At 47.4% G+C, this 8,418-nt stretch overlaps 1 protein-coding gene across 1 annotated transcript; it reads left to right on the forward strand.

The window, feature by feature from the left end:
* The first annotated feature begins 2,783 nt into the window (after window positions 1–2,783).
* On the forward strand, window positions 2,784–8,117 carry LOC131686882 (uncharacterized). Its single transcript, XM_058970885.1, has one exon. The coding sequence runs from the start codon at window positions 2,784–2,786 to the stop codon at window positions 8,115–8,117; it is 5,334 nt and encodes a 1,777-aa protein (XP_058826868.1).
* The last annotated feature ends 301 nt before the right edge of the window (window positions 8,118–8,418 follow it).

Consider the following 8,418-nt stretch of genomic DNA (forward strand, 5'->3'; position numbering starts at 1 on the left):
AAAGTCAAGCTACCGACCGATATTTTGATACAGATCTCCCTAGAGAGTCCACATATTTTTCATAAAAAATTGTATGGTACTGAAAATACCGGTACTGGCTTTTGGTCAGTACCGGTATTACGCTACCAAAAATGGGTCGGTATTCCCGGGATTTTCGGTACCGGTATTACCGGTACCATAACCCTAGAATGGACCTACGTGGTGTTCGTCTTTAAGGAATCCATCAACAATTGGGATTTACGATAAAAAAATACTTTTAAGGAACACATTGAAGGAATCCAAACAAAATGCAACAAATATATAAAATGTTTATACCCTCTTATAAATAGGAATTCTAGGCTCTGCCTATTAATTTATAAGCAAATGTTTAGACAGTCAATGCTATATGCAGTGCCAATTTGGGCAAGTTGTTTTGCTACTAAGAAGAAAGCGCTTCAAAGGATTAAGAATAAAATTCTGAAAATAATTTTCCAGCGTCCTTCCTGGTTTAGGACAAATGAGTTGCACAGACTCGCAAACATAGAAACATTAGAAATTATGACGAACAATATTATAAGCGACTTCCGAAAAAATCGTTGTAATCTTCAATCGCAACGATTAGCTCTCTTTATAGTTTATAAGTTAGTTTATATGATTTGTTTAGCTCCTTATTCACGAGACAAGTAGGTTTAAAACTCCCTACTGAAAAAAATACTTAACTGCGAAAGCATATTATTTCTTAATACTAATTAACTGAATCATGAAAACAATAGGGATGAAAAGTCACCACTTGTGGCTGAACACCCAATATACTAAATTAGAAATGTAATGCAAACAAAACAATATAATCAAATAGAAAATAATATATAAAAAAATATTATATCCTCTTGTATATATATATAAAAGATAGCTGTAAAATTTCCTTAGTTTCATTACAAAAAAAAAAATTAATGAGCTAACGCAAACGTGACTTATCAAATAAACCAATATATCTGATCCACGTTGATATTGATACAATCAAAATAAAGATATTGTTCAGTTTTTAGTTTGGTATAAAACTAAATGTTGAAAAAAAACCACAAGTCGAAACACGTGTTTCTGAAGATGCTCGTCTCTTGAGAGTTTGCAAAGAAAATCGCTAAGATTTACCAACCAAGTGTGTAATAGAAAAACGACGAGATTTTAACAAATTCGATAAAACTTTTTTTAATAAGGGTAAAAAGCTTCTGTTCGTTCGCACTATCAGTTTTGGCCCCACTGCGTGAGATGTTTCGTTCTCACGCGAGGATCGGTGCTACCGGGCACCAGTTATACCGGTTTTCCTAGCCCTTCTGGCAACCGGGCGATGATATGAAGTGGTGAGCCAACATTAACTCACACTGTGAGAATGATACTGATAATTCAGTCCAAATTAAACCTGCAACCGAGTTAGATCGCTCCTCCTGAAAAAATAAAACTCTAGTTAAAAAAGTTAAGTGCAAAATTGTTTGTCGTATGCAGAAGAAATATAGTTAGAAGAAATAAAGTGTTTGCTACTTACCGTGAAAGTGCACTATACTTACGTGCTGAAGAATTTCCGTGCTAAGTTTCGCCACTGCTGCTTATTCGGTGCATCTGCCGATTGCAGATCTCGCTAGCTGTTGGTGCTTTTCGTGAGGTTTTCGCTCGCCTTCATTGCGAGCTGTTGGTAGGTGGTGAAAACCATCGTCGTGAGGCTGCTGCCCAGTGACGATTTTAGTTACCTGCGCCAGGTGTTATGAGCTGCAACAAGTAGGGTACTTGGACCGATAATTGCCCTTGTCTCACCGGAGAGATTCTGGCAACGAAGTAAATTAAAGAATCACAACGTAGGGGTAAGCGACATCATAATTTTTGGTGCCGTGACCAGGATTTCTGTCCGGACCGCGTCCAGTGCCTTCCATTGAGCATCGCCATTTTGGAAGCCGGTACGAAAGGAGGTTCTACGAAGGAGATTTCGGATTCATCACCCGCTGCTTGTTGCATATTATTACTACAAGGCTCGATTTAACGGGCGCAAGGTAATTACCTGTCCAAATTGTTTTGCGGGTATCGCAGGTGCCCTCTAGATTTTCTTCGCATTTCTTTGCATACTTCGACGGTTCCATTTGTTCCTGGTCGACAATTGCTGCTATTCGGCAAGGCTTGGTGGCATTGTCGCTGGCTTCAAGGCGCCATTTTGCCATCGGACAATTGGACCATTGTACTTCGTGGCGTCCCTAGCTGCGTTGATCGTTGTATGCTGTTAGCTGGTTCCTGCTGTGGCATTCCGGATCGTGGCAAATCCTGCTGCGACGACTTTACCACTAAATTGTTAGCTGTGGAAATCCGTGCCTAGTTTTTTGCTGGTTTTTGGAGCTGTGTTCGTGGCATTTGCTGCTTGCTTTACAGCGTCCCTAGCTGTTGCAACACGTGTCGTGGATTTTGCTGGTTGCTGCTGTTGCTGTGGCGTCCCTAGCCTTGGCAATCCCTGCTGTGGTGCTGCTATCGTGCACTTTTATCAACTGTTCCTGCCATACGCGCATTGAAGTACCTTCTTTGGAGCTTTTCGGCGATTTCTGCTGGCGTGGTCTGGCAATTCCGGAAGGTTTTATTGTAATCCAGTACGGTCGGTACTGCAACGAGTTCCTGTTGGCTGTATAGAATACAAGGCACTTTTTGCCTTGGAACAGGTGAGCACCTTTCCAAGTTTGTTTACCACGTTTTGTGGGTCTACTTTTGGTCCTTTGGTCTGCAGGTCGTTCATCAGACATCGACGCGCTCCTGATCCATTGTCCGGCAACAAAATGGCGGAAGGGCAGTCACGAGGTCAGCTGCTTGCACGACGGGACACACTGCTTGCTGCTCTGGGTCGGGCAGAGGCGTTTGCTGCCGGATACGACGCTCAACGAGACCATACGCAGGTGACGCTGAGGCTCGAGTACCTGAACGGAGTATGGAACAACCTGGAGACGGTGCAGGCGCAGCTTGAGGACGACGAGACCACCGAGGAAGGTAGGGCAGAGCACGCTGCCACTCGTGCATCCTTTGAACCTCGGCTATTTGAAATAAAAGCCAGTCTCATTTCAAAATTGCCTCCTATTCCTAACAATCGGAGCCCTGTTCCCCCACACGTGTCCTCCACTCTCTCTGGTATCAAGTTGCCGACGATTTCTTTGCCCGAATTTAATGGAGATTACATGCAATGGCTTGCTTTCCATGATACATTCTTGGCGCTCATTCATTTAAATCCGGAGGTGCCGGATATTCAAAAATTTCACTATTTGCGGGCAGCTGTCAAGGGGGAAGCTGCTCAGTTGATCGAGTCGATTGGTATCAGTTCCGCTTACTACGTTTTGGCTTGGCAGACATTGGAGAATCGGTATTCGAATGACTACTTGCTAAAGAAGCGGCATATGCAGGCACTCTTCGACATCCCGCGCATGAAGAAGGAGTCAGCTGCATCACTACATGGGTTGGTTGACGAGTTCGAGCGGCATACGAAAATCTTGCATCAACTGGGAGAACCAACCGACGCTTGGAGCACTATATTGGAACATCTGCTGTGTACGCGCCTGCATGATGATTCACTGAAGGCATGGGAGGACCATGCGTCGACGGTAGCGAATCCGGACTACGCCTGTCTCATCGAGTTTCTGCAGCGGAGAACACGAGTGCTAGAATCCATCTCTGTGAACCATCATACAGTAGAATCAGCGTCAACTTCTGGTATTTCAGCTCATCCACCAAAGAAGAATCATCTCCACTCTCAGTTCCGCTTTACTTCGTGTGCATCGACTGCAAGTTTGGGTGAAAAGTGCATCGCTTGCAACCAGTCGCATTCCGTGACGAAGTGTCAGAAATTCAACCGGATTTCACCGAGTGAACGTCAGCAGCTTGTGAATTCCAAACGCCTTTGTCACAACTGCTTGAAGGGTGATCATTTTGTCCGCAATTGTCCTTCAAATTTCAGCTGTCGGAAGCGCAATCGACGTCACCATACGCTTCTTCATTCCGGGCAGAGCGACGGTTCCCGAAAGAACGTTAGCGAAGGAGCTTCCTCTAGTCCTCGTGCAACCGCTTCTACTACGCCATCTAATGGGTCTTCTGTGGTCGAGTCATCTACGCAATCTACGGTGGCTGCTACTGAGAATGTTCCTATGGTCGAAGTTAGTTCTGCTCTACAACATCCTCGCGAAGACGTCTTTCTTCTCACTGTCATTGTGAAGGTCATCGACACCTACGGTGTGGAACATCTAGCTCGTGCACTTCTGGACAGTGCATCGCAGCCGAATCTCACCACGAATCGCATGGCGCAAATTCTACGATTGCGGAGACAACCCGTGAATGTTACGGTACAGGGAGCCGGCAAGCTATCTAAGCCGGTACGTGAATCGGTGTTTGCACAGGTACATTCAAGGACGGGTGACTTTTCGTGTGGTGTCAACTTCTTGGTGATGGACAAAGTGACGGCAAATCTCCCTTCGCAAAGTGTTTCAACTGTGGGATGGAAGATTCCGAAGGGGTTGCTTCTGGCTGATCCATCCTTCAACGAAAGTCAACCGATCGACATGGTTTTGGGTGCTCGGCACTTCTACTCCTTCTTCCCCAGCGCTGCACGCATTCAGCTTGATAGAAATCTTCCGATTCTGGTCGACAGCGTCTTCGGCTGGATTATCGTAGGCTCGGCTAGCACAAACCCCCCCGAGCAGACTGCTCCTACGCCCACCACTTGCAATGCAGTCACTGTTTCAATGCTTTCGCTAGAGGATTGCTTGGAGCGTTTTTGGAAAACCGAAGAGCTGACAACGAGCGATAATTATTCGATAGAAGAACGGCGCTGCGAATCTCTGTACCAATCTACCGTTTCTAGGGACTCCGAAGGCAGATATGTTGTACGATACCCCCGAAAACCTGATTTTGATGTGATGCTAGGCGAATCCAGAAGCAGTGCACAGCGACGGTTCGGATATCTGGAAAGACGACTGGAACGAGACTCGAAATTGAAGGACGAATATCATCAGTTCATGCGAGAGTATCTCTCCCTCGGCCACATGCGGCTGGTCGAAGCGGACGACGAACGCAACTCTCCCACCTACTATCTACCTCACCACCCCGTAATTAAGGAAGCAAGTACGACGACCAAGGTCCGGGTCGTGTTTGATGGCTCTGCGAAAACTTCTTCCGGCTTCTCCCTCAATGAAGCTCTTTGCGTTGGTCCCGTGGTGCAGGACGATCTGCTGAACATTATCTTGCGGTTTCGAACCTTTCCCGTTGCTCTCGTCGGAGATATTGCCAAAATGTACAGGCAGGTACAGGTCCACTCTGACGACACACCGTTACAACGCATTCTGTGGCGATTCTCCCAACATTCTCCAGTACAGACGTACGAACTACTGACCGTTACTTACGGCTTAGGTCCATCATCGTTCTTAGCGACACGAACTCTCCAGCAACTAGCGGTGGATGAAGGTGATGCGTACCCGGTAGGCGGTCCAGCATTGAAAAAGAGTTTTTACGTCGACGATTTCATCGGTGGAGCTGAAACAATTGAAGAAGCTATCCGTATGCGAGTAGAGCTGAGCGAACTTCTGCAGAAAGGAGGATTCGAGCTCAGAAAATGGACGTCGAACTGTCTGGAAGTCCTCCAAGGTCTCTCCGACGATCAGATCGGCACGCAGTCCGCGTTGCACTTTAGTCCCCACGAAACCATCAAAGCACTTGGAATTAGCTGGGAGCCTGAAGCAGATTACCTCCGTTTTCATTCTCAGATTCGAACAAGCAGTGAACCTCCAACGAAGCGGTCTATCCTCTCTGACATCGCCAAGTTATTTGACCCTCTTGGACTCATTGCCCCCGTCGTCGTACGTGCGAAAATCCTGATGCAGGAATTGTGGTTGTTGTCCTGCGGTTGGGATGATCCTGTTCCAGAACCGATCAAATCGAGATGGGAAATCTACCACCAAGAGCTGGTGAAAATATCTGAGCACCATGTCAACAGATATGCATTTCTTCCGAGTTCCGTTATACAGCTGCACACTTTCGCGGATGCTTCTCAGGCAGCATATGGAGCTTGTACGTACGCCCGATGTGAAGACGTCCAAGGAAAGGTGAGGATTCAACTGCTAGCGTCGAAATCCCGAGTAGCCCCGCTGAAACGAATCACCATCGCCCGTTTGGAATTATGCGCAGCCGTGCTAGCCGCTCATCTACACGCGCGAATCAAAAAGGCCATCGACGTCAACGTTTCTGCATCGTACTTTTGGTCAGATTCCGCCGTCACTCTACAGTGGTTACGATCACCTCTGAACGTCTGGCCAACCTTCGTCGCAAACAGAGTCTCGGAAATACAGCAGTACACGAACGGATGTCAGTGGAAACACGTTCCCGGAGCTGAAAATCCTGCCGACCTGGTCTCGCGCGGCATGTCAGTCGACGAATTTCTACAAAGCAACTTGTGGAGCTGTGCCCCAGGCTGGTTGTCACTGTCACCACAAGATTGGCCCAACTTCATTCCCCCAGGCGTGCCAGCAGAAGAGCTGGAGTTAAAAACTACGGTTGCACTCACCCAAGCAGTTCCTACCGTTCATCCCTGGTTTCTCCGTTGGTCTTCCTACAGCCGATTACTCCACGTCATCGGATATTGTATGCGATTTGTCACCAACACCCGTTCAAAAGCACGAACCCAACCTTCGCCATCCCCCATTCCGGTCGACCAATCACTTACCGTGGCAGAACTAGCCAATGCCAAAACGTTTCTCGTCCGACTCGCCCAGCAGGATGGATACGCCGCAGAAATAAAGCAGCTGGAGAAGGAAAACACCGTGCCGAAGCAGTCCCACATTCGCCGAATGAGCCCATTTTTCGACCCAGAGAGAGTGTTGAGAGTGGGAGGTCGTTTAAATCTTGCCCAGTTACCCTATCAAGCAAAGCACCCTGCGCTTATTCCCACCAACCATCCGTTCACTCGACTAATCGCTGAACATTTTCATCGCAAACTGCTGCACGGCGGCGGGCGCCTGCTGCTCACTACGATTCGCGAAGAATTTTGGCCACCCCACGGCCGTAGACTGGTTCAAAGCGTAGTACGAAATTGCTTCCGTTGTACTCGCCTCAATCCAATACTTGCCCAACAACAAATCGGTCAGTTACCTGCCCAGCGTGTGATCCCAAGTCGTCCATTCAGCATCACCGGTGTTGACTATGCTGGCCCACTCTACCTTCGTCCAATACACAAACGTGCCGCACCTGCAAAGACTTACCTGTGCCTCTTTGTATGCTTTTCAACCAAAGCAGTGCATTTGGAATTAGTCAGTGATTTGTCCACTCAAGCATTTTTGTGTGCCCTGCGACGATTTATCGCTCGTCGTGGACGGCCCACGCACATCCACTCAGACAACGGGAAAAATTTCGAGGGGGCAAAAAATGAACTGGCTGAACTGTTTGCCAGATTTCATAACCGTGCTGAACAGGCTGAAATTGCTTCTGTGTGTGCCGAGGAAGGGATCACATGGCATTTGACACCACCCAAGGCACCTCACTTTGGCGGCCTGTGGGAGGCAGCAATCAAAATAGCCAAAAAACATTTGTACCGACAGCTCGGTTCATCTCGCCTTACGTTCGAGGCTATGTGCACCGTACTAACACAAATCGAAGCGATCATGAATAGCCGACCATTGCTTCCACTTTCGGAGGACCCCAACGACCTAGCTGCATTGACACCAGCGCACTTTCTCGTCGGTTCATCACTGCATGCCCTGCCCGACCCAGACTTAATGAACGTACCTGCCAACAGACTCGACCACTATCAACAGCTGCAACTGCATGTGCAGCGATTTTGGTCGCACTGGAAAAAGGAATATCTACAAGAGCTGCTGAAAGACACCCGTGGCTGGAAGCGAAACAACGAAATAGTTCCGGGGAGAATGGTCATCGTAGTCGACGAAATGCAGCCACCAATTCGATGGCCCCTTGCTCGCATCGAAACAATTATGCCCGGTGCGGATCAACTAACTCGAGTTGTCTTGCTCCGTACTGCTCGTGGCATCATCACTCGTCCCATCGCAAAAATTTGCCTTTTACCTTACGCCTCAGAAGCAGAAAACCATCCAGCAACGATCAGCAACGCACCGACAACCTAACGGAGTTCGGATACTAGATGTAATTTAGGCTAAAATCACTAAAAACTGTTAAAATTAAGAGCAACTAATTTATTGTCCACTAGTTATAAGATTGTATGTTGTTTGTTTACATTTTCTATGTTGAACATATTCGTTCAAGGCGGCGAGTATGTTCGTTCGCACTATCAGTTTTGGCCCCACTGCGTGAGATGTTTCGTTCTCACGCGAGGATCGGTGCTACCGGGCACCAGTTATACCGGTTTTCCTAGCCCTTCTGGCAACCGGGCGATGATATGAAGTGGTGAGCCAACATTAACTCACA

Source organism: Topomyia yanbarensis, chromosome 3, assembly GCF_030247195.1.
Source record: "Topomyia yanbarensis strain Yona2022 chromosome 3, ASM3024719v1, whole genome shotgun sequence".
Taxonomy (NCBI): Eukaryota; Metazoa; Arthropoda; class Insecta; order Diptera; family Culicidae; genus Topomyia; species Topomyia yanbarensis.

Coding starts and splice junctions, on each gene's coding strand:
- LOC131686882 (XM_058970885.1), top strand. CDS start 2,784: ATGGCGGAAGGGCAGTCACGAGGTCAGCTGCTTGCACGACGGGACACA.